The 27,934-nt window shown below is 42.1% G+C and overlaps 1 protein-coding gene across 1 annotated transcript in view; it reads left to right on the top strand.

Annotated features, from left to right (window-relative positions):
- PRKCG (protein kinase C gamma) overlaps positions 1–27,934 on the top strand; it is a 218,579-nt gene that overhangs the window by 178,693 nt on the left and 11,952 nt on the right. The window contains exon 15 of the mRNA XM_075605355.1: positions 7,857–7,937. Coding sequence (XP_075461470.1) covers positions 7,857–7,937 — 81 coding nt within the window. The remainder of the gene's footprint in view (positions 1–7,856; positions 7,938–27,934) is intronic.

Below are 27,934 nucleotides of genomic sequence, written 5' to 3'. Positions count from 1 at the left end.
GGAGAGAAAATGGGGGGGAAGTAGAGAGAATGGGGGACAGGGCTGCCAACAGGGGGGTCTGCCGGGGTTGGCGTCCCGGGCCTGGTGAGTCAGTCACCCACCCACGTGCAAGTCAGTCAACCACCCTCTCTACCTCTCTCTCTCTCTCTCTCTCTCTCTCTCTCCCTCCCACCCTCTCTCTCTCTCTCCCACCCTCTCTCTCTCTCTCACACCCTCTCTCTCTCCCACCCTCTCTCTCTCCACCCTCTCTCTCTCTCTCCCACCCTCTCCCTCTCCCTCTCTCCCTCTCTCCCACCCTCTCCTCTCCCTCTCTCCCTCTCTCCCACCCTCTCCCTCTCTCCCACCCTCTCCCTCTCCCTCACCCTCTCCCTCACCCTCTCCCACCCTCTCCCATCCTCTCCCACCCTCTCCCACCCTCTCTCTCTCTCTCCCACCCTCTCTCTCTCCCACCCTCTCTTTCTCCCACCCTCTCTCTCTCCCTCTCTCTCTCTCTCCCACCCTCTCCCTCTCCCTCTCTCCCTCTCTCCCACCCTCTCCCACCCTCTCTCTCTCTCTCCCACCATCTCTCTCTCTCTCCCACCATCTCTCTCTCTCCCACCCTCTCTCTCTCTCTCTCTCTCCCACCCTCTCTCTCTCCCTCTCTCTCCCACCCTCTCTCTCTCTCCCACCATCTCTCTCTCCCACCCTCTCTCTCTTCCACCCTCTCTCTCTCTCCCACCCTCTCTCTCTCACACCCTATCTCTCTCCCACCCTCTCTCTCTCCCACCCTCTATCTCTCCCTCCCTGTCTCTCTCTATCTCTCTCTGTCTGTCACCCTCACCCACTCTCTCTGTTTTATCTTAACTGCCCTATACCTACACCAAAATAACCTATACTGCTTTCTTCCAGATCTGACTAAAGGTTCACATGGGGGACATCGGAAGACAGGTAGGGAACACCTCCCCTCCAGTATAGTACCTTGAGGGACTGCGGATCAGGTAAGATCCCAGGCGGGATTGCTGCTTTGGAAATTGTTAAGAGGGGGCATCCTGACACTGGTTAATGGGTTCAGAAGTCATTCACATCTGGCTTTTTTTTTGGTTCAGTTAGTGAGATCATCCTACACACACACACACACACACACACACACACACACACACACACACACACACACACACACACACACACACACACACACACACACACACACACACACACACACACACACACACACACACTGTACTTTTCGATATAAACCTACATTTCTATGAAAATTGAAGCTTTTGATTTTTTGCGGACCACCTAAACTTAAACCTTGTTTATTTGGCCCGTGTTAGCCTTTGAGTTTGACATGCTTGTTGTAAAGGAATGACACTTTTGTTTAGATCTATCTTCTCTATTCCAGGCAGAAATACACGTACAAAATATAGCTGCAAAATGTCTGTAGATTCTCCCAGGGTGGTTCAGAGCAGGAGTGGCCAACTCCAGTCCCAAGGGCCACCAACAGGGCAGGTTTTAAGGATATCCCTGCTTCAGCACAGGTGAGTCAGTTATTGACAGAGCCACGTGTGCTGAAACAGGGAAAAATCCTGAAACCCTGACCCGTTGGTGGCACTTGAGGACCGGAGTTGGCCACTCCAGACTTAGAGCTTCTTCTGTTTCTTTGCCATTAAATTAAACTGTGAACACGGTTTAATTTAGGTTGTGCTTGTGTCATATTGACAAAGTAATGGGGTGCAGTTATGAAAAGTAACCTTGCATTTTAACCCCTGAAGTACTCTCTACCAATTAAGGGGATAAGACACTGAACCCCAAAGATAAATAATTAGTGGTACAGTGGTAACTGCACAGTCTTTGAAGTGGATGAACCTGTGATTTTGAACAATTCACTTCATCTCCCTGCCTAAATGTAATATCATCTCAAATGTATGTTCGAGGTATGTATGTTTTAGTGCAATCTATGCTCTTCTGTACCTCATCCAATTGGACTGAAAGCTGTGTTTACCTGGGCTTTGTTGTTCCTATATTGTTGTACATGTATGTATGTATGTATGTATGTATGTATGTATGTATGTATGTATGTATGTATGTATGTATGTTAGTACTATAATTAGTACAAGGAATATGTGGGATTGCACAGTAGCTTCTTCTCTAATTTCAAGGACATCAGCAATGATTTCCACATTAATTGAGTACAAGGTTGTAGCTGGTATGAAAGCTGCAGTTCAAGCTGTCGTTTTAAAAAAAATATATATATTTTTTTTCCCGTTCAATATGTGCATCAATACAATCTGCACACTGACGAGTAATTAGCTAAGCTGCAGATCGATCCGTTCTCCTGTTATCGATCACTTGCTCCGGGTTATTTAATTCAGTTCTTGCACAGCATTGTGGGCAATGTAGTCCTGGAATATGATGACTGGGCAGTTACTAGATACAATTGGTGCACTGCTAGAGAGAGGGCGGGACTCAAGAGCCAGAGCCTATCAGAAGGGGAAGGGGGCTGTCACTTTGGAAATGCTTCCTACATTAGAAACATTAAAAAACATGTCTTATAACATTTTGTTTAAATGCTATTAGTATTTTCACATAGTACAGAACTGATTTATTAAAAAAAAAAAAACCACTCATGTAGGATATTGCTTGAACTGCTGCTATAAGAGTCCACAGCCAAAGCACATAAGCACTGTACACACACGCACGCACGCACGCACGCACGCACGCACGCACACACACACACACACACACACACACACACACACACACACACACTTATATATATGGAAATATTACTGTATGCTCATTTGCATGTCTTAGACAGGTCTGCAACCCTGCCTTTCACCATTATCACCCAGAACACAGCGCTTCCACTACTGCAAGGGATTCTGGGAAATGACATGCAAATGAGCACACACTGCCACCTTTTGCTTCAAAACCATTCAACATGGTTCCCTATAGGCTTAAGCTTGCTGCATGGTCACAGCTTTGCTATACACACACACACGTAAAAGTAAGACTCTGCTTTAAATACCGAAATTGGGGAGTGTAAGCTGTTCTACATCTTAATTGTATTTCTCTTATTCATGGCTAATAAGCAACTGCTCCACATATTACGATTAATGAAGGCATTACGTAACAAGATTGGCTTTTCTATAGCATATAGATTTGTAATAAAAAAACTCTGCAGCTTCTTTCTCATTACGAGCTGCATTTTATGATTTAATATTCAGTCACTGAAATGAAGGAGATAAAAAGTCTGTGTATATGAGTTAAGAGGGAAGGGGTGAGTTATTGATCTCAGTTATGATTTGCCAAAAAGATCATTTTTATTCAGTGACTCCCACATTTATACCTTTAACTTAACTAGAAAAGAGAGTTTGTAGTGGTATAAGCGCTCAAGCGCTGGATCCTTTACATGTGAATGCATTAAATGATACACATAAGCAGAGGCACAGGGTACGAGGCCAGTGATATATGATCAGTAACAACAGCAAGTGTACAGTAGCTCTCAGAGAATATAAGGTCCATGAACAGACAAAGTAACCCTGAAGGTAAGAGTTAATGGGCCAGGACCCACTCCTAAAAACCTTGTTGGAATAGTCCCTGGACCACCATTATAATTCTAGATACACTTATTACTGTATAATTAGATATGCTCACATTTGGGATGTACCCCTGTCCTGTTCCTCCAGTGGGCGTGCTGCCAATGATTGGATCAAAGGAGACAAAGGTTGAAATATGGAGCACAGCTACGAGAGTGGGTAAAAAACTATTATAAAAATATAACTTGATGTGGTCCATATTAAAAAAATGTGTAAGCTGTTCTACATCTTAATTGTATTTCTCTTATTAATGGCTAATGAGCAACTGCTCCACATATTACGATAAAAGAAGGCATTACGTAACCAGATTGGCTTTTCTATAGCATATAGATTTGTAATAAAAACTCTGCAGCTTCTTTCTCATTACGAGCTGCATTTTATGATTGAATATTCAGTCAGTGAAATGAAGGAGATAAAAAGTCTGTGTATATGAGTTAAGAAGGAAGGTGTGAGTTATTGATCTCGGTTATGATTTGCCGAACAGATCATTTTTATTCAGGGACTCCCACATTTATACATTTATCTTAACAAGCCTGCTCTCTCCTTTACATTCCATCATCAAGAGGTTTTATTCAGTCACCATGAAGAATAAGGGGTGAATTAAAAGCTCTAGCGAGTGACATAACAGGATGTTTCCTCGTGTACATTGTAATGACCGCATGCAGTGCAAGCCCCTGAGACTGCAAAGTGGTTAAAGAGACAGCTGTGCCTTGTTTGGGCTCTTTAGTATTCCACTGGTACACACTGAACATTTATATGCACTGTAGACCTATTCTGTGCTTTGTGAAGCTCTCTTTGCCCCCTTGCAGTAGAGCTGGCACATTCTATTTTACATCGTTTCTCTTTCACAGACAGAACGGCCCAGATATACTGAATAATGCTTAGCTGTAGCGCACCTTAGATAATCAGACAGGGGAATAAGGGATGTTGCCAATTACAACTAAATGAAACTGAGATGGCTGCACAAAAGTAATGTTTATAAACTACCTAAAGGTGCAATCCTACAGGCAACATGTACATACAGTAATTATACATTGAAGGCACTCAACTAGCATATTTAATATACAGCAGTTAGATGTAGTTTGTTTTGGAGCTTTATGATTAACTCTAAGGTGACCCTTTTTAAGAAGGATTCTTTGGGCCTTATTGCTGCACATCTTGCTTGATCGCTCTCAGTCATTTGTTCTTGAATGCTGTATAGACGAGGCTGCCATTCTAAATCCAGCTGATGTTGAAACTGATGTTATAATGCACGTCTTCGAGGGTTTATCAAGGTTTCTCTCACATTACAAGAGCACTATCATTAAGAAAGCTGGAGACATGTTACACTGCTTAAGGCCAGCAGGAATAAAGGCGCGACCTCACTCCGCAGCAAATGGTAGAGTGTCGTTAGAAATGTGCAAATTTCCCAATTGCTTTTTTATTCAAGTTTTTTTGACCCAAATTAGTTCTTTGCAAACCAGTTTGCAGAACTTTGATGGGCAAACGGTTTCTCAGAAATTACACATTTCTATCATCGAGTTGCTGTTTCGCCAATAAATCGCAGCTTATTCACAATTCATAAGTGGTTCGCCAAACATTTTCTCTTCTCCAGGAAATTCGACATTTCAGGCTCTGGATGGGAGTTAGCATCATTATTTGAAATGTTTGAAATGCTCGTTTTTTCCTACGAAATATTACCAGGATACGCCCTTCCCTCTGTTGCTCGACTGCTAAAACTCTGACACAGGCCCTCATTCTCTCCCGTTTTGATTACTGTAACCTCCTCCTGTTTGACCTTCCTGCCTCTCACCTGTCTTCCCTACAATCTATCCTAAACGCTGCTGCCAGAATCACTTTACTCTTTCCTAAATCTGTCTCAGGGTTTCCCCTGCTGAAATCCCTCTCCTGGCTTCCTATAAAATCCTGTATCACACACTCAATTCTCCTCCTCACTTTTAAAGCTTCACACTCTTCTGCCCCTCCTTACATCTCTGCCGTAATTGCTCGCTGTACACCCGACTCTTGCGTTCTGCTCAAGGATGTATTTTCTTTACCCCTTTTGTGTCTAAAGCCCTCTCCCACCTTAAACCTTTCTCACTGACTGCCCCACACCTCTGGAATGCCCTTCCCCTCAATATCCGACTAGCACCCTCTCTATCCACCTTTAAGACCCATCTTAAAACCCACCTCCTTTTAAAGCATATGAGTAGATCTGTGGCTGAAACACCTCATACATCGACCTCAGCCCCCTGCAGGCGCACTTACAAGAACACACTCCTACAGTCTCTGTACGTTATTCCTACTTACCAATTAGATTGTAAGCTCTTCGGGGCATGGACTCCGTTTCCTAAATCTTACTTTTATGTCTGAAGAACTTCCCATTATGTGTTTTGTATTATTTATTATTTATATGATGTCATGTAAAACTGCTGTGAAGTACTATGCACATTAATGGCGCTATATAAATAAAGATATACATACATACAATAGTTTTGTTTGATTTCAGGTAAATTAAAAAAAAAAAAACATCTCCAATGTATAGTTTGAAAGCCTAACTTGCACTATATCACAGATTCAACAAAATGTACTTCTATTTTTTAATGGATCATATAAAATGTAACTATGTAAAATAGTGCTACGGCAATTCTATAGATTAAATCAGCGGTGTGCAAAGTGAGGGGCGCAAGACTCGCTGCGGGGGGCGCGGGGTTTAGAGGCCCTGCGCGCGCTTCCCGAAGGCATTTAGATTAATGCCGGGGGAGATGCAGGGCCTCTGTAATCCTTACTTACCTTGATTCAGATGCTCCTGGTGACGCATCGCCATGGCAATGTGCCATGATGCCAGGATGTCTGAGTCAAGGTAAGGGGGGGCGCGAGGAGAGGGGGACGCCAGCAAGGGGGCGCAGGGGGAAAAGATTGTGCCCCTCTGGATTAAACAATTAGAGTTGTTAACTACTGTAGTCTCAAAGATTCGACATTGGTTTACATGTTAAAAAATCCTCAAAAATACTACAATACTAAGAATACCCTTATCACGAAGACTGGTAAATGAAACACCAAAAAAAATAACATTACGTTTAGGTCATACCTAAATAACTACCGTTATTCTCATCCGTACACTGAAATCAGGCAAAAGCAATAGGCAATGCACTATTTTAGTGTCTGGATGAACAAAGTAACAGTTTTAGGTATCACTTAAATAACGTAGCGCTACTTATTTTTCCCAGTATTATTTTCCTCTCCTCCAAAAGCCTTATTCCAGTGCCCGAGAAACTAATAAGAATAGCGCTAACAAAAATAAAAAAACTCCATATGTGAACATAAAAAACAAGTGAAAACGGGAATAGTCTATATCTTTAGGCAATAAAAAAATGATTATGCAATGTGAAAGTTAGAAATTATTAAGCAGTGTGTAAGTTAGAGACAACAGGAAAGGAATAGGGAGTGATCACAAAACTATACTAATTGTGTAGTTATATAATAAATGAGGTAATCAAATTGTGGGTGCAAACTGTGAACTGACAAGTGAATCAGAAAAAGGGGGGAAGGGAAACACAAAGTGATTGTGCCCCTAAAAGAATTCACTAAACTGCACACCACTAAGTATAAAAGATAACTTTTAATAGATTAACTTAAAACATATATTACCAAAGGTAGGTGTAACGTGAGTTAAAAAATAAATTAAATCAAAAATATCGAGCATCTATGTCATCTAGTATGTATGATAATGATATCCCAGTTAACCAGCTAATGATGGTGGGATATGGAAGGCATACGATGCAATAGGTCAGGGTATTAACCCCTCTGGATCAGCTGTTAGACCAGATGGTAAATATATAGAGGTCAACGAGACCAAATAGGAAACTAATAAGAATAGCGCTAACAAAAATAAAAAAACTCCATATGTGAACATAAAAAAACAAGTGAAAACGGGAATAGTCTATATCTTTAGGCAATAAAAAATGATTAAGCAGTGTGTAAGTTAGAAATTATTAAGCAGTGTGTAAATTAGAAATGATTATGCAGTGTGTAAGTTAGAAATTATTAAGCAGTGTGTAAGTTAGAAATGATTATGCAGTGTGTAAGTTAGAAATTATTAAGCAGTGTGTAAGTTAGAAATGATTATGCAGTGTGTAAGTTAGAAATTATTAAACAGTGTGTAAGTTAGAAATGATTATGCAGTGTGTAAATAAAAGTGATACAATCTAAAATAAAACTATTAATTTCCACCATTTTTCGAAATATAGTTTGGGTTGAATGTTTGTTCTGATAAAGTGTTTCCTTCTATTACAGATTATAGCATACCAGTCCTATGGGAAATCTGTGGATTGGTGGTCCTATGGCGTTTTACTATATGAAATGTTGGCTGGACAGGTAAGAAGTACAAGTCTTTACATTATTAGAGTATGAGACCAGAAATCTACAGCACGCATACTGATAACAGACAAATGGGATTTTTGTGTTCCATTAATACATATTATATTACTGGTTATAACGAATCCTAAGAAAAGACATTATGGAACTAGAGAGAGTGCAGAGAAGAGCCACCAAATTAATAAAGGGAATGGACAATCTAACTTATGAGGAGAGGCTAGCTAAATTAGATTTATTTACATTAGAAAAGAGGCGTCTAAGAGGGGATATGATAACTATATACAAATATATTCGGGGACAATACAAGGATCTTTCAAAATAACTATTCATCCCACGGGCCGTACAAAGGACTCGGGGCTATCCCTTAAGGTTGGAGGAAAGGAGATTTCACCAGCAACAAAGGAAAGGGTTCTTTACAGTAAGGGCAGTTAAAATGTGGAATTCATTACCCATGGAGACTATGGCAGATACAATAGATTTGTTCAAAAAAAGGTTGGACATCTTTTTAGATAGGAAAAGTATACAGGTATAAACCAAATAAGTAAACATGGAAGCAAAGTTGATCCAGGGAGTAATCCGATTGCCAATTCTTGGAGTCAGGAAGGAATTTATTTTTCCCCTTATGAGACATCATTGGATGATATGACACTGGGGTTTTTTGTTTGCCTTCCTCTGGATCAATAAGTAAGTATACATATCGGATAAAGTATCTGTTGTCTAAATTTAGCATAGGTTGAACTTGATGGACGCATGTCTTTTTTCAACCTCATCTACTATGTAACTATGAATCCTTCTTTTTATTGTTTACTTTTTTATTGGAAAGCGTACATAAATTAACATTTCTTGCGTTTGCTGTACACGTTCATGGTTGTTTATCTTACAGGAATCATATAGAGGGTTAGTTCCGCATTTTGTATAACACATTTCAAGAACTATATGTATATATATATATATATACATACTTAACTCAGTATTATGGTTGGCCCATCCTTTAGCTTCTTTGCATACCCAGTTAATCAACCCCACACTGATGAGACCCATTAAGGTCGAAACAGCTGTCTGTGGGTGGTTTTCTGGGTATGCACCTTAACCCTGGCTGTGCTCAAAGCTGTGACCATGCAGCAAGCTTAAGCCTATAGGGAACCATGTTAAAAATGGTTTTTGAAGCAAAAAGTGGCACTGTGTGCTCATTTGCATGTCATTTCCCAGAATCCCTTGCTGCAGTGGAAGTGCTGTGTGCTGGGTGATAATGGGGAAAGGCGGGGTTGCAGACCTGCCTAAGACATGCAGATGAGCATACAGTTGTATTTACATTTATATATATATATGTATGTATATATATATATATATATATATATATATATGTATGTATATATATATATATATATATATATATATGTATGTATGTACAAAGAAAAAATAAAAACAGCGCAAAAACATCCTAGTGTAGTATATTAAAAATATATTGGTTGGTATATTCAATCAGCAGGTAAGCATTACACGTACATCAGGGTAAGGATGAAAGAGCATGGCATGTTACCACAAACAGCATCTCCCACACCGAACATCAGATCATACTGGCTGTGCTGAATGGAGTATCCAGGATCCCTTGTCCACGAAAACGCCTGCTTCTGCTGGCTCCTCGTTCCATTAAAGTGAAACCGCAGCTGATCTCAATAGAGCAACACATATTATACAAAGGTTATAAAATCTTATAAGAACTTACTCACCGCAATTTTAATTATTAACAAAATATAATTAAGGGAATAAAACATTCAAAACACAATTTAATAGAATAAAAAATACAAATTAATGTGAATCAATAATCTCTAACATAAAAGAGAATAAAGTTATTAACAAATAATTACAATAATAAATCAACTCAAATAGCAACCTGAAATTAAGTTAAAGGTATCGTGAAAATCAAACAGATGATCAAGTGGATAAAAGTCCACAAAAAACGAGTTGCTGGAGGTAAAGTAGGAATGGGATATAGAATGATATTCACAAAAACAATGAGGTAGAGTTACACACAAAATAATGTAACTATAAAAATATATAATAATAATATAAATAATGATTCATGATCAAGGTGGAAAAAATGAATAAAAACTCAAATATACACAAATGCAAAAGAATGGGAGATAAAGACTGACATATTGTGCTGAAGCACTTAGTATAATGACCATACGTCAATCTCCTCATTCAGGCCCAAAGGTGCCAAAGTTTGCATGTTATATATCCATAGGCTTTCTTGTTTGGACAGTGATTTAACCCTATCACCTCATCTCCCTATAGGGACGATTTGGATACCTATATGTATTTCAACCGAGGTGGATCACTTTTGTGTTTGATTTTAGTGTCTATTCCTGGCATGCTCAAGGATTCTAGTTTTTAAATATCTCTTAGTGCGCCCAATATATTGGTATCCGCAAGGACATTGTAAGAGACTTACCATGTGAGTGGATTTACAAGATATACAGTACAATCCTTCACAATCCGTATAGTATTGCTAACTGAATTAAAATTGGTAATGAAAGGAACCCTAATAGTTTTATCTGTACCTTCCTTAATGAAAGTACTATTTTTGTTCCATATTATTAACCCTCCTTAAAGATTCAATCACTTGTGTCCCATTATAACCTCTCTTAATAAATGTATCGAATAGGTTAACAGACTGAGCCTCGAAATCGACCTGAAGGCTGCAGTTTCTTTTAAGACGCATGAACTGCCCTAAGGGTGTGTTATTTATCCATGATCTCTTATGGTCACTTGATGACGACAACAACATACTATTTGTATCTACCTTCTTAAAGAAGGTTGTGGTTGTAATAGGAAAACCTATTTTTGCCTCCAAATGCAGATCCAAAAAGTCTTATTAAAATATTGTTACTCTCTGAAGTAAACACAAGATTGAAATCATTGAGATTCAAATAAATCCTGAATTCATTCAGAGTCCTCCTCACCATCCCAAATGCAAAGCACATCATCGATTTATCTGCGCCACACAATAATTCTGTTGGCGAAAGGATATTTATTCCAGATACATCGCTTTTCCCAGACCCCCATGTAGATATTTGCATAACTCGGACCAAACAAGTCCCCATTGCAGTCCCACGTAACTGAATATAAAACTGAGTCTTGAATAAAAAATAGTTATGCGACAGAATAACCTGAATCGTATTAAGTATAAATTCACTATTTAAAACATGAAGGTCTGAATCATTAGTTAAGGCTTCCTTAACTGCCTCTACACCTTTTACATATGGGATGCATGTTTAAAGGGACTCAACATTCAAACGTAACCCATCTGTAGTTAATTTTCCACTCAATAGTTTGTAATAAATTTAAAACAGCCGTTGTGTCTTTTGTATGTGCCGGCAATATGCAGACATACCTTTGTAACAAAAAATCCACATATTGCAACAAATTGGCTGTGAGTGAACAGATCCCGAGACCATGGGTCTCCCAGGTGGGTTAACAGTCGCTTTATGCCTTTTGGGAAGATGATAATATATCGGTATTCGTGGGAACTGTGTTTACAAAAAAGAAAATTCCAATTTGGTAATTACCGTAGATGCTCGGGCATGATCAAGTCAAGATTTTAATTCTAAGAGAAACTGGTTGGCGGGGTCTTTGGTGGAATAGAATCACCTAATATTCGCTATGCTTCCATCTCATAATCTTTCCTATTTTGAAGCAAAACGCACCCTCCCTTGGGGGTCAGCCTGTGGGATAATCATTTCTTTATTCTTGTAATGTTTTTAATGCTTGAAACTCATCACGACTCAGATTGTGTTTTATATCATGTGTATTAAAGTTCTTAACCATCTCTGTGAATTCATTATTTACCACATTGAAAAATGAATCAATAAAACTGCCTTTAGCGTGTGCAGGATAAAACTTGGATTGTGGTTAAAAACTTGTAACTTTGAAACCATGTCCTCATCCTCCTGTGTGGACTCAACATCGCATTCAATAGTCTGTGATTTTGATCCAAAATCTGTTTTTAAAAAGTGTCTTTTTAGGGTTAAATTCCTTGTAAATTTGTGAAAATCTGAAAATAACTGAAATCCATTCGGACCACAGGATTTTGCAAAAGAAAGTCCTTTTTTAAGGACATTTTCCTGATGTTCCGTTAGGATGACAGTGGACAAATTAAATATCCCCTTATTAGACTGTATTATCTTTCCCATTCCTGTTCTTTCCTTTTTGCTTGGGATCTCCAACCCTGCTTAACCATCAGCTCTCATCCCTCTTCGGGTGAACGGTGCATTTTTTGACTCCTTGGTGTTTCTTGATTCCTTCTCTCTAATTCCCGCTCTGGTTTCCCTGTATCCCTCGACCCTAGATGTTGTGACTTAGGGGCCTCTAAAAAAAGGGAACACTCTGGTGATTGGCGGTCAGAGTCACATCTTGGGGGCCTACACCACCTTCTGGATGATAATCCCCAGATTTTGAAACAGGGGGAATACCTCCCTGATATTTCCTTGGCGGATGTTGGCCATGATTAAGGTCACCCCTATCATTCTCAAATCGTGACTAGTCTTTTTGTCTATTTTATCATAGTCAAGTTTGTCCCGAAAAAAAAAATTCTGTTTGATTTTCATAATCTCCTCTTCAGAAGTTTCTAACTTCATTTCCAACTCGTATTCCATTTCAGTGCAATCATTTTCTTTAATTAAAGGTTCCACAATTTTTATTGCCTCATTTATTTCTTTCTCAATCTCAGCCAGGGATATCTTTCTTTCATATATAATCAATTTCATCAGCTCCATGGACCAATCTTCCAAGATTCTATCCCATTCCTTGATGAAATGATTATTATCTTTCCCAAATGTTTTAAGGATACGTAACCCCTTTGGTACTCGTATACATATTTTTGGAGCGGAGTTTTTTCCCACCACTGTTTACTTTCGTTTAACAAAAGTTTTTCAAGTCTTTTAAATTGATCCTCAATTGGGATATTCAGTGGTTCTTTCTCCAAAAAAAACATCAGACTGTTCTGAGAATAGAGACTCAAATAGTTATGCTCTTTTTTTCCCTACTGTTGGATAATGTCCAGACCATAATGACAATATAGGTCCACATGCAAACTTATTACACAGATAAGATCCAATTCCTTATTGTGCAGCAGATATGAGTTAAGTAATAGTGACAAAAAGTGAAAAAACACCACGCACCAAATAGTGAAAAATAAATATAATTTAAAAAAATAAAGTTATTAATTAATCAATAAAGTGATTCTATAATCATTAAGTGAAAGTGGATATATATTTTTATATATATATATATATATATATATATATATATATATATATATATATATAAATTGGACATTTTTATAGAGATTTTGTACATTTTTAGCGCTTTTTGGAATTTTTTATTATAATATATATATATATATTATATGTATATATATTATAATAAAAAATTCCAAAAAGCGCTAATAATGTACAAAATCTCTATAAAAATGTCCAATAATATAAAAAATGTCACCAATTAATAAAACGCCTAATTGTCTAAATCAGGGTAGGTGCTTCATCCTCTAGAGTACTCCAAAACTCTCTTGCGAATTGAAGAAAAAAACTGTAGAAATGAGAAGAGCACAAACAAACACCCCTCTATGGTGCAGATTATTTTAATAAGGAAAAAAAACAATTAAAACTTGGGGATAATTCCCACTCACATTCATGCATTCAGCACTCGGACTCAGCATTTAATAATAAAACAGTCAGCTGCCTCTGTCGTGCCTCTCCCGTCTTCTCCTGTGTTTCCTCTCCTTCAGTTGCTATCTGTGCCTTGTCGCGCGCATGTTCCCTGGTACTTCCGGATTGCACTCTGTTCTCCCTTGAGTGCAGGAGGAGGGACTACAGGAGTTTAAGCTGACCACAGAGCAAACCGCTGACCCAAACGTCTGTCCTCTATTCACCCTACGCGTTTCAAAAGCTCTGTACTTTCTTCATCGGGGCTGGGGTACAATTCACCCATTTATCCAGTGTTGTCCTTTATGTAGCAGCTCATATTCAATATCTCATTTATAAAAACCCATATCTCACTGTCATTAAACATATATTAATAAAGATATCGACATCAAGGAATTCAATACAATACAATATATATACAGGTAGTCCTCGCTTATCCAACGGAATCCGTTCTGGAAGTAGCGTTGGATAGTGAAACTGTTGTAAAGTGAGTCCCATGTTAATCTGTAGTGGTGAGCGTTGGATAACACATTCAGGCGTCGGATAACGCATTCTAGCCTCGAAAAATGGCCCATAGGGAGGCATTGTAAAGCGTTGGATATGCCATTCGTTGTAAAGTGAAACGTTGGATAGCGAGGACTACCTGTATACTGAAGGTAGTAACATTAAAGGTGATAATATTAAAGTGCAATACATATATCAAAAATAACACTTCAATCAATTAATTGCCTATAGGAAGTGCATATTTCATATCTTGAAAAAGTAATGGAGCAAACTGCAGGGATACCATTATCCCATAAACTAATAATATACTCATTACTATAAATATATATAAATAAATAATGTTATAAAAAATATAGTTAGTTAAATAATTAGATGGTTGTTATTCCTATAGTGACCACCAAACAATCATTAATTCTTACTCAATATCCACAATTACCAAGTTAAAATTGTGCTAATCAAACCATTCTGTTGTGAAACTGATCATCCAGAATTAATATGAACACTATATCTATCTATAGATCTATAAATATCCAATTATATATTTGGACAACACTTGCATTCACTCATAAAGAAACTCACTAAATACAAATGAGTAATATTAAAATTGCCCATTATACTCTATTCTATATACTTTTTAATACCAGGAATTATATAAAACAACTTAAAACATATATATAAAACATATATATTAGAAAATTAGTCTACAAATTCCAAGGTACAAGATTATTATTTATTATATCTAATATTAAAAGTATAATTAGATGTTAATTATATTAATAGAAAAAATATATTTTTAAAATCTTGAATTAAAATTAAAATAAAATTAGAAATCGGCCATGGGGATTAGAAAATGAATATTATTTTTATTTCTATTTTTAAAAAATACTATTTATAAAACTATTCTATCTATTTAGAAACGATATTAAAAAAATTTAAATGCAGAATTTAACTCATTAAAAAAACAGTCAACTAAAAAGAGAACCTATTAAATTATTATCTAAGAAATGCAGCTGTCTATATCAATACCTACCTTAAATGCAGCTTTAATGTGCATAAGCCACTGATATAAGGTTTTTAGGTATTAACCATTTCTCACATATCTGTATCCTATCACCTTTGCACAGAAGGTTTTCTTTTGTGTTTTTACTTATACATTTATACTAAGAATATGGAGGAAGAAGATGTTTATACCTAATATTGAGAAATTCATATTTGGTGATTTGAATAGAAGTAATAGAAGGAGATCAATGGATCCTTTTTCTTAATGATGAACAAACAGAGGTCAAGAACTTGGACCTATAGCGCATGGGAGAAAAAGAGAAAACAACACATAGTGTAATCTGTATAAAAAACCAGCAAATCCTGCTAGAAAAAAATTGCACTTACAGGATAATAGCTAAAAACCAGCAATTGATCAAGTTCTTTGCTTTCTCCATAAGGTAGTAACCCCTCTCCGTCTGGTCAAGCAACTGTATCCTCCACGATAGGACTTGTATCCTCCAGCACAAGGACCAGATCAGCTCAGAGCCCAGAGGAATAATATAGGGAAAATACCCAATGTACGCACAAAGTACAAATATTTAATAAATGATAAAACTAAAAACATATGCAAAAGGATATCTCCACCGGAGTAACACACATCCGCCGAAAATGCTAAAAAGCTGGAGACCCGAGGGTAAGTGACCCGCACTCCCCTCACAGTAGTAGTTTCGCCGAAACTAGTTGGGAAGCAGAGTTGGAGCCTTTGCTTGTGGAAGGATAGCGCTGGTAAACAGTCACACTGAGCGACCGAACGCTTCTGAGTGCCATACGGAAGTCTCGCGAGACGAGAGGGGATCTCACGTGACCTGGAAGAGATCCGGATACACAGACTGATTAGCGGAGGAGAACGCGGGTCATTGCTCCGAAGGGCCTTGGACCGAAAGGTGCCGGTGAGCAGGACTATACTGTGAGGGGAGTGCGGGTCACTTACCCTATCGAACGGTTTGACATTTGTGTTATCACAGTATTCAGAAAGAATCAGAAACCATTTCCACAGATCTCAAACTTTGAGGTAGTAAAATGCCAATAACGTACAGGATAGCAGCGATGGTATCTCAGCCTTTTACTAAGTTCTCCCCCGTGCTGCGATTTGGCTGCATTCTGTAACAGCTGCATGTCCCGGCACAGCTCTCACAGGCGATCGCAATATAAGGCCTGTGACATCACATTTGAGTGTCAAATGGTACACCCCCAATCCGATTGGCTGGTGCACCATGTGACAGAGTATTTTTGTTTTTTAAAGGATGTATCGTCATCTTAGAGGGAGGGAAAACAGCCAATTAGGAAGGCTATGCTTCTCTCCCTTTAAAATGACGTCACCAGAAAAAAAATTGCTGCCATTACATTGTAATTCAACTAATCGGATTAGAAGTTATACCATGGGAGGCATCACATAGTACACCCCCAATCTGATTGGTTGTAGTACCATGTGATGGCAGCCATTTTTTTAAGGTTGTGACGTCCCTCTCTTTAAGATGACGTCTCATCCTTTAAAAAAAAACTCACTGGGGAGATATCCATTAAAACAAGATATGATCACGGACTTAGATAACCATAGTGACAAGCAATGCATTTTTTGATATATATTGTATTTTGTGATTTTTTTTTAGGTTGTCTATTCACTGTCAGTGTGGCAATTTATACCCATATATTGTGAGCATGGTTTACCACAGTCTTGTGATTCAGGCATAGTCTTTAGAGCTATGCACTTTGGGCACTTGCTATCAGAAGTGAGTTTTGCTTTGAATCTAAATTTAGGAGGTATGTATGTTATGTGCACAATATTATAATGCATTTCCTGACACATTGTTGAAGGGATAAGTTTAAGTGAGCTTGTGAATTGACATAATATGTCCTCCATAGTCATACAGTATCTGGACAGTCTTTTCGTCAGATTCCTGTTCCTGCTGTGTTGCTATCATATTGATGTGTTTTCCTCCAGCAATTGTGAATGTTAGAAATAGATCATTTCCCAAGGCTCGCCATGTGAAGAAGTGAGTCTATATTGTTGGCCTTGTCTTCTGGTGATAAGTTATTACATATGTCTGTTATGTAATGTCTAGCTTGTAGATACGTGAAGAAATGTGAGTCGGGTATTCCAAATGTATCTCTTTGTTCCTGAAATGTGTAAATGGTATGGTCGAGTTTGTGTAGAAGCTGTCTTATGTTAAGGGATACCATTCTTTTCCCAATTTGTGAATGGGTAATTCCCATTATGTTCTTGAAATTGCAGTTTTTTTTGTGACTGGTAGGTTCAATTACTTGTCTCTTAGTAAATGTAAAGAAAGCCCTGGACCTTTAAGGGGAGGGGCGGCATGACTTAAGGTTGAAGGAACCCTCCCCTAAGAAGGCATGAGGTCATGCCAGGGGTGGGGGATAAGGAAGAGTATTTAAGTTAGTGGGAAGGCATCTTACCTCCCTCTTCCTTCAAGGATTTGCAGGAGTGAAGTTTTCACCCACCCGCCCTGTTTTTAGGCATTAAGGAATGGGGCTTTTGAAAGACGGTTGGAACATTGCTCAGTAAACATCACAGTTTGGAAATTGTATGGCGGGAGTAGTGTTTTCTCAGGGGTGGACAGTCAGTATTGGCTCCTGGTGGGAGGTCTTAGACCTCGCAAGTGGACATTTGGGGAAGGCGGTACCATTCCAGGCTTAGGAAGCCGGAATGGTGGTGACCTTTCTATAAGGGAGCTCCGTGCCATCAGCCTAAGGTGCTGAATGACGAAATGAGCATGAGCTGAGGTATGCCTCGCGCTCTTGGTGGGTGTTAGCAGAGCAATCTGGCTGGGTCTCCAGTTGGGATACATTTTTATATTTAGCATGTTGGTTGTTGTTATGACTAAAGTTGTGGGGGTTCCCGCGCGGGAACCCCCCCCCCTCCATGCAGTGCACAAGCCACGGTGCCCGCAATTGGCCCAGCTTTTAATAAAGATAACCTGGTCGCATATTACATATATGGCTCCAGCCAAAGAGGGTCTCATAGCTGTTACCTTGTATTAACCTTGGTTGGTATTGATGCCTCTCGGTGCAAGAGTGTCAAGGGTATATATTGAATCCGCTTCATGTTGTAGGATCATGTTCTACAGTACCTGTCACCTCCATCATGGGGGACAGCGTACTTGGAGAGTGGGCCAGAACCGGAGGTTCCATCTTTACAGATCATTTTAGGGGAAATTATAATGTTGATGAGATGACGAGATTACATCTGGCCATAAAAGATGCATTCAGGTTGTCCCATCTTTGTAGTGTTTACATGATATTTCCTACCAGAGGTTTTATATTAATTGCATATAATTGATGGATTTTCCTGGGAATAAGTATGCCTAAAAATGTGATCACTTTTATTGCCCACTTAAATGGAAAGGGTCCTTTCCACCCCAGTTCTTTCCTTCCAGTGAGCACCAGTGCTTCCGATTTGTCATAGTTTATAGTTAGTCCTTCGGATTTTAAAGAAAAAGGGGCTGTAACGTCTGTATGCCCACAGACCTGGCCAGTCCCCAGTACTGAGGTGGGTAAGGTTATAACACGCACCCACAGCAGTGAGGGCGTGCCCGGAGTGTGGTAGTGCGTTGCCTGGCCTGTTGAGAAAATGTTAACAGACACTTGCAATGTCCAGGATCTCAGAGTTTGGATTGTAATGTCCGTGTGCCAGAGTTCAGGGGTAACAGAGAGCAGCGTAATCAAGTCCATAAGCCAATGTTCGAGAATAGGAGAAGGCAGCGTAAACGTATCCGAATGCAGGGTCCAAGGGCAGGAGAAAGCCGGGTAATCCAATTCAAAGCAGAGTTCAAGCCAGGGAGATCCAAAGGTAAACAGGGACAGGAACCAGCGCTGAAAGAGACAGGAGAGCCAAGCATAGAGACTGCACACACAGGGGTCACAAGAAGCTATGCATAGGAATGAGCTAGAGGACAGACAGGGATTATAAAGGAGGGAGAACCAATGGGAGAGAGAGGAGGAGCAGAGGGTAGAGTGAGGGGTTGTAGAGATAGGTCAGAAGGAGTGAGGGAGGAGACAGGTAAATCAGACAGGGAAATGGCTTGCACACTATGAGGGGCGGAACCAGGGCTCAGGGAAGACCTACAAGTGGAGCATGTGCGCGCGCCTTCTGTAAGGGCTGGATGCGCGCGCACAGTGTGTGCCAGGGAGCGTGAGGAGCGTCGCGCCGTGGGGGCGCTCACCACGGACGGCAAGGGGGCAGGAGGAGCAGCTGAAGGAGGTAACGTAACGGGAGAGGGAATAGAGAGGCGCCGCAAGCAATGCGTGCCGCGGGGAGGATCGGGTGTTTGAGGATAAGCGCGCACCTTGCGGGGAACGTGCGTGACAGCTGGACGTGCGTCCGGACAGGGCGCAGAGGAACGGGTGCGAGAGGAGGAAGGGAGAGATGAACGAGGAGGTGGAGGAGAAAGGTCAGAGGCAGGGAGAACAGGGGTGACGGGACACATTGGGAAGCAGGAATCCCCTGAACTGTCACAGTATCCCCCCCTTGAGGATCGATCTCCGGGCGATCCTGCCATGGCTTCTGGGGAAATTTTCGATGAAATTGCCAGAGGAGTTTGGGGGCGTGAATATGACGAGAAGGAATCCATGAACGCTCCTCTGGACCATGCCCTTTCCAATGAACGAGGAACTGTAAGTTGTTTTGGGACCAACGGGAGTTGATTATGGAATGAACCTCATATTCCTGCTGTCCGTGAATGGTCACGGGGTTTGGTTTTCAGGAACGGTCCGGAAAGTGGGAGCTTTGGATGAAAGGTTTGAGCAGGGACACATGGAAAACAGAAGGAATCCTCATGGTGGGAGGAAGTGCCAGACGGTATGCGACCGGATTGATCCTCTGCAGTATCTTGAAGGGACCCAAGAATCTCAGTGACAATTTCAGAGATGGGGTCTTGAGCCTTATATTTTTTGAGGACAACCACACACTGTCTCCGGGTTTAAACAAAGGACCCGGTTGGCGTCGTCAATCTGCCTTTGTTTTCTGTCTTGAGACAGCAGTTTGTAGAGTCTTCAGAATTCTCCTCCAAGAGTTTTGAAGAGTAGAGACATGAGAATCCGCTGCGAGAACACCAGAAGGGAGGGAGGAGAGGGGAAGACTGATAGGGTGGAATCCAAAATTAATGAAGAAAGGGGACTCTTGCGTAGATTCATTTTTATGAGAGTTAATAGCAAACTCGGCCCATGGTAAAAGATCCACCCAGTTGTCTTGAGACTCGGAGACAAAACATCTGAGATACTACTCTAAGGTCTGATTCATTCTTTCCGTTTGACCGTTGGTTTGAGGATGATAACCAGAAGAAAAAAGAAGGGAAATCCCAAGTCTCTGAGAAAACGCACCCCAAAATTTAGAGATGAATTGAGAACCTCTGTCAGAAACAATTTGTCAAGAGAGAGGGGATTTGGCCCGGGATTAAAGGGGTTACACCCCATTTGGCCACCCCCTACTCTCACCTGGGAAGCAAGGGTTAACTGGACTGAGGTCCAGTAATGTGTTTTTTTTACCTTGCTTCAGTATCCAAATGTTTATTCCCCTGTTTAAATGTAATGTCTCATCCTGGTGTTTGCACTCACACATACACTAGGGTTGATGCGGGAGGGAAGGGGTTAATGTTAATTTAGTGATTATAGCCCTCTGTTCCATTTTTCCTGCCTTTTCAGGCTCCATTTTGCAGCCTTCCATAGGTCGCCATTGAGACTCCATGCGTTCAAATGGCAGAAGTAGTGGTTTTGGACCTGTTTTCCAGCGACGACCAGCAGGTGGCGTCCGAGAGGAGGAGCGGCGGTTTCCCATTGTAAGTCAATGGGCTCATTGACTTCAATGGAGATTCCTCAACGCCGGCCTCGAGGAACAGGTTGGCAGCCTTCCAAACCACAGACCGCAAAAGCGGATACAATGTCTTTGAAAAGAGTTTAATCACTTCGGTCAAGTTCCAAAGACAATTGGCGTGGGAATCTTAGGTTCTAGGGCCTCTGGGAATAAAGTTATTTTTGCCCCTACCTCCTAGGAACCCCCACACACGATCCACACTGGGTCCAGGAATGAGAGACCCCGGTAAGGGGTCGAGCGGAGAAGGAGGGTCGCGCCATTGACTTCAAAGGCGGAGCGGAGGTCCCATTGAATCTAATGGCGGCGTACGCCATGCATTGTCTATGGCGGCGCCGGCCATTGATTCCAATGGGGAAAAGCCGCGTGGCGTAAAAACGACTAAGTATGAAATGATGAAAAATGTAAGTCCATATCTCCGGTTCTGGAATGACCAGAGGGATGGGATTTGGATGGCATGTAGCCAAGGTTCCGGCTTTTATGCATGACCCTTCCCAGCCCTCTCGGACCAACCAGACGAGTGTGGGCGAATGTAAAGTTTGTTGTTTTTTTCCCATAGACTTCAATGGCGGCGGTTTCTCCATTGAAAGCCAATGGTGGGAAACCCCATTGACGGCAACGGCAGAGCCCGCCATTCAACGCTATGGCGGCGGACCCCGTTCATTTCAATGGAGAAAGAGTGAAAAGCAGAGATTCATTTTGAAAGAGACGAATCCTGTATTTTAAAAAAATGTGTTAAAGTGCATTTCTGTATCTCAGGTTCTGGAGGTCGCAGAGAGTTGAAATTTGGCCAATATGTAGGGTCACTGTAGGCATTAATAACTGGCAGATTTCGACCCACTGGACCCACCAGAACAGAACTTATTAATATGTGAAGATATTAAAGTGTATATGGGATTTTGGATCTGCTCTGAAAATGCAGACTCCATCTGCTATGCTAATAGGGCAGGAAGGGCATCCTGAAGATTTAGCATAGCCCTGTGATCAAAAGTTAACTGCCCTGATTGTTTATACTAGGGCCAGGAACAAAGGAAGTTGAGTGGTTTGTGAGTGTCATACTTCACACTTAAAATCTACTTCAAAGAGATTTTCCTAGCCAGCTCGGCGCCTAGGGTTAAGAGTAAGATTTGAAATGGTATTTAAACCAGGATCAGCCCTTACTCAATTGTCTTTCGTGTCTTGGTGATTTTGAAAATGGCTGTATGAACTGCCAGTCCAGAATTATGACTGCTTCATCATTCCATCTTAAGTAAGTGCCTATATTTTGTCTGTTATTTGTATAATCTTGTGTGTTCACCTTTTTCAAGGAATAAATTATATTTTATCATATCTAAGCCTCGTTCCGTTCAACCCAGTTATATTTTTGGTGTGTATTATTAATAGCCTGTCACAAAGTTATCGTCACACAATTGAAATAGGAACACCGTGTAATCTGAAAATTTCTTTAGAAAAAATATCGGCCAAAGTAGCAGAATTAGGGAGACCCTTGAGGGGAATAAAGTGTGAATGCTTGGAAAATCTATCTACGACAACAAGAATGGTATTCATTCCTTTAGAATTGGGTAGCTCAACAATAAAGTCCATAGATATATGTTTCCAAGATTGTTCTGGAATGGGAAGAGGCATGAGAAGACCAGAAGGTTTGTGATGGGCGGATTTACTCTGGGCACAGACCGGACAAGCTTTGGTGAAATCAAAAATGTCCTTGTTCATCTCAGGCCACCACATGGTCCGTTTAATAAGATCCGCTGTTCTCTTGAAGCCTGGATGGCCGGCTGATCTGGAAGAATGTCCCCAAAGTAGAATTTTGTGCCAAAAACGTGGAGCTGCATATAAGCGTCCCTCAGACACCTTAAGTCTCCTGGGAATGTGAACCTGGGCTTTGTTGATTTAATCCAAAATATCAAAATTGTTGGCAGAAATGATGCACTTGGTGGGGAGAATAGATTCAGCAGATTCATTGGAGTCGTTCTCCGTGGCGAACTGGCGAGAGAGAGCGCCTGCTTTGATATTTTTGGTACCGGGAATATAAGAAATAGTATAGTTGAAACGGGAGAAAAACAGAGACCAATGAGCCTGACGAGATCCTAAACGTCGAGCCCCCTCAATATACAGTACATTTTTGTGATCGGTGAGGATGGCAACAGGTTCCTTGGTACCTTCGAGAAGATGCCTCCATTCCTGAAGAGCCAACTTAATGGCCAGTAGCTCATGATTCCCAACATCATAATTTCTCTTGGCTGACGAGAATTTCTGAGAAAAAAAAACGCAGGGATGGAGCTTCTCTTGGGGAGAGGATCTTTGAGAGAGTACTGCACCAGCTCCTACATCAGAGGCGTCAACTTCTACGTGAAAGGAAGCGACGTATCAGGATGTCGTAGGATGGGTGCAGAGATGAAGGCCTTTTTGAGAAACTCGAAGGCGTCAATGGCTTCGGGAGACCAAGCCGTAGGGTCAGCACCCTTTTTAGTCGAGGCGGTGATGGGAAGCGCAATGGAAGAAAAATTACGGATGAACATCCGGTAATAATTGGCAAAGCCGAGAAAGCGCTGCACGGCCTTGAGAGAATTTGGCAGCGGCCAGTCGAGGACAGACTTCAATTTTTCTGGGTCCATAGAAAAACCTTGGTTAGAGATAATTTAGCCTAGGAAGGCTGTGGACGTTTGGTGGAACAAACATTTCTCCATCTTGGCGTATAGGCGATTAGCACGAAGCCTAGAGAGTACAAGTTTGGTATGGCGAATGTGCTCTTCCAAATCTTTAGAGAAAATGAGGATGTCATCCAAATATACGATAACAAATGTTCCTAACACGTCCCGGAAGATATCGTTCATGAACTCTTGGAAAATGGCAGGAGCATTGCAAAGCCCGAAGGGCATTACTAGATACTCATAATGTCCAGATCGCATATTAAACACGGTTTTCCATTCATCCCCTTCTCTAATACGGATGAGATTATAGGCCCCTCTTAAATCGAGTTTGGAGGCTCCTTGTAGATGGTCGAAAAGTTCAGAAATTAGGGGAAGAGGATAACTTTTTTTACCGTCATTTTGTTGAGTCCGCGAAAGTCGATACAGGGTCTTAGGGATCCATCCTTCTTCTTCACGAAGAAGAAACCTGCCCCAGCGGGGGAAGTAGAGTTGCGGATGAATCCTTTCTCCAAATTTTCTTGGCTGTAAGACGTCATAGCCTCAGTTTCAGGAACGGATAAAGTATTTGACTTCGACTTCGGGAGGATGGTTCCTGGAATTAAATCAATAGGACAATCGTAGGGACGATGGGGAGACCGTACCTCAGCTTGAACTTTATTGAAAACATCCAGGAACTCGTGAAACACCTTCGGCAGGATAGATAGGTCGGAAGGAACGGAATCCAAACCAGCGAGCACAGTAGCAGGAGGAGTGGTAGACAGAGGCTCAGGCGAAGAATACCATTGGATAGGTAAGGTATCGGTCCAATCTATGCGCGGATTGTGGAGCTGCAGCCAAGGCAATCCTAGAATGACCTGAACGGTGGGAGAATGGAAGACATCAAAAACTATTACCTCCTTATGGCCATCCGCCGTGGTCAACGTAAGAGGAATGGACTCCCAGATAATGAAAGCTGGCTGAAGCGGACGTCCGTCGATAGCTTGAAGTCCAATGGGCGCTTTTCTCTTGACCAGAGGGATTTTATTCTCAGAGGCGAAGGTGTGATCCAAAAAGTTGCCGCCAGACCCGGAATCAATGAAAGCTTTTACTTCTAGGAGAAGATTAGGGCCCGCCAGCGTTACAGGAAGCAAGAGTTCTTTGGGAGGTCCTTAGGGAGAGATGGGCAAGAGAGATTGTACCCAGAAAAAACCCCTCTACCTTTACTGGGTGTTCCCGTTTCCCGGCTTCAGGGGACAGTTCTGGAGCCGATGTTCTGGGGAACCACAATAGAAACAGAGACCCTTCTGACGACGTCTCATTCTCTCCGCAGCCTGTAGTTGTTGGCTACCGATTTGCATCGATTCAGGAGCGTTCAAAGCCAGGAATGGCGAAGCAGGAGACCTGTGAGAGAAAGAGGAAGGAGGAAGAGAACGGGAACAGTGTCGCTCGTGACGTCGTTCTTGGGTACGTTGATCCATACGTATGCTGAGAGTAATCAGTTGTTCCAGAGAGGACGGCCGGGCGTGAGTTGCGAGATCATCTTTTAACATATCAGACAGACCGTGCCAGTATGCTGCGGCTAGTGCCTCGTTATTCCATTGAGTCTCCGCGGCGAGAGTGCGGAACTCTATAGCATATCTAGCAGCCGATCTTCGTGCCTGTGAGATGTGAAATAAAGAAAAGGTGGCCGTCTCCCGGCGTGCGGGAGTGTCAAACACTTGTTGGAATGCATGCCTAAATTTAGGGTAATCTTGGGTCAACTCAGGTTTGTGCTCCCAAAGGGGAGAAGCCCAAGCGAGGGCATCGCCGGTTAGTAAGGCATAAATGTAGGCCACCTTCGTACGGCAGGTAGGAAAAAGAGAGGGGGCATTTCAAATTGCACCTCGCATTGGTTTAGGAATCCACGGCAAGCGAGAGGGTCCCCAATATACCGGTTGGGAGGTGGTATACGTGGTCCTGAGTTACCATAGGACACTGAGACAGGAGGTGACGGAGCCACTGGGGTTTCCTGGAGAGACAGGTTAGCAAGCTGTTGCGAAACAGTGGTTAACTGGCTATTGACAAATTGTAAATGTTCCAAGGAAACACCTTGGCTCACCTCAGGGGGGTCTGCATTTATTGGGCTCTGCATAATGTAAAGCCTGTGTGCCCGCAGACCTGGCCAGTCCCCAGTACTGAGGTGGGTAAGGTTATAACACGCACCCACAGCAGTGAGGGCGTGCCCGGAGTGTGGTACTGCGTTGCCGGGCCTGTTGAGAAAATTTTAACAGATACTTGCAATGTCCAGGATCTCAGAGTTTGGATTGTAATGTCCATGTGCCAGAGTTCAGGGGTAACAGAGAGCAGCGTAATCAAGTCCATAAGCCAGTGTCCGAGGATGGGAGAAGGCAGCGTAAACGTAGCCGAATGCAGGGTCCAAGGGCAGGAGAAAGCAGGGTAATCCAATTCAAAGCAGAGTTCAAGCCAGGGAAATCCAAATTTAAACAGGGACAGGAACCAGCGCTGAAAGAGACAGGAGAGCCAAGCATAGAGACTGCACGCACAGGGGTCACAAGAAGCTATGCAGAGCAATGAGCTAGAGGACAGGGATTATAAAGGAGGGAGAACCAATGGGAGAGAGAGGAGGAGCAGAGGGTAGAGTGAGGGGTTGTAGAGATAGGTCAGAAGGAGTGAGGGAGGAGACTGGTAAATCAGACAGGGAAATGGCTTGCACACTATGAAGGGCGGAACCAGGGCTCAGGGAAGACCTACAAGTGGAGCGTGTGCGCGCGCCTTCTGAAAGGGCTGGATGCGCGCACACAGTGTGTGCCAGGGAGCGTGAGGAGCGTCGCGCCACAGGGGCGCTCGCCACGGATGGCGAGGGGGCAGGAGGAGCAGCTGAAGGAGGTAACGTAACGGGAGAGGGAATAGAGAGGCGCCGTGAGCAATGCGTGCCGCGGGGAGGATCGGGTGTTTGAGGATAAGCGCGCACCTTGCGGGGAACGCGCGTGACAGCTGGACGTGTGTCCGGAACGGGTGCGAGAGGAGGAAGGGAGAGATGAACGAGGAGGCGGAGAAAGGTCAGAGGCAGGGAGAACAGGGGTGACGGGGGCACATTGGGACGCAGGAATCCCCTGAACCGTCACAGGGGCATATCATTAACAAAAGCCGCAATTTTTAGTTTTTGTTTCCAAATGTGTACAGGTACACCCCGGTTTAAGGACACTCACTTTAAGTACACTCGCGAGTAAGGACATAATCGCCCAATAGACAAACGGCAGCTCACGCATGCGCCTGTCAGCACGTCCCGAACAGCAATACCGTCTCCCTACCTGTACCAAAGCTGTGCGCAAGCAGGGAGACTATAGAGCCTGTTACAAATGCGTTATTTACATCAGTTATGCACGTATATGACGATTGCCGTACAGTACATGCATCGATAAGTGGGGAAAAGGTAGTGCTTCACATTAAGTACATTTTCGCTGTACATACATGCTCCAGTCCCATTGCGTACGTTAATGCGGGGTATGCCTGTATACCCCATAAACTTACCCATTTGCTTTAAGTGTCGGGGATCTAGTGCCAAATCAACATCATTAGGGATAGCGGGGAACAGGGCCACCAACAGAAATCAAGGGGCCAAGGACAAATGAAAGGAGCAGGCCCCCCCTTTCCCCCGCCCCCGAACCCATAGCGCACTGACCACGAAAAAATATCTTTTAGCGCGCAACTTTTACTTAACTGTTTTCTTCTTATTGTAATACGGAGAAAAAAAACATTACAATGCAATCTGTTTATTTTTATATTTTCAATAAAAGATAAAAATACCCAATGCTACATCCAATGTGACAAGAGGCCTAGGGGGGATTCAGTGTGGGCCTGGGGGGAAGTGTCACGCTGTGCTCACCACAAACAAGACGAGACCCCGGTACTGAGATGGGAGTAGTAACAAACACCAGCCACAGGCACAGGGCCACGTCCGGAGTATAGGTTTGCCTTGACAGCCGGGTCAGGGATGTAGAGATCAGAGTAGTCTTTATACTTGCCGAGTTCAACGTAGGAGATATCCGGAGCGTAGAAGGTACTTTTGCCGAGGTCAGGGTTGGAGAGTGGAGAGTGGTCGAGGTACAATGCCGAGTTCAGGATTAGAGAGGAGGGAGGAGTCAGAGAAAGCCAAGATCAGGAGCCAGAGTTTGGAGTAGTCAAAGCAAGCCGGTTCGGTGCACAGAAGATCAAACTGGAACAAAGCACCAGGACAGGGACAAGGCAGGAACAGCAAGGGTAAACACAGAGTAACAAGAATCTATGCTCAGC

The sequence above is a fragment of the Ascaphus truei genome, chromosome 6, assembly GCF_040206685.1.
Source record: "Ascaphus truei isolate aAscTru1 chromosome 6, aAscTru1.hap1, whole genome shotgun sequence".
NCBI lineage: Eukaryota > Metazoa > Chordata > Amphibia > Anura > Ascaphidae > Ascaphus > Ascaphus truei.
This window is presented reverse-complemented; position numbering and strand designations above follow the sequence as displayed.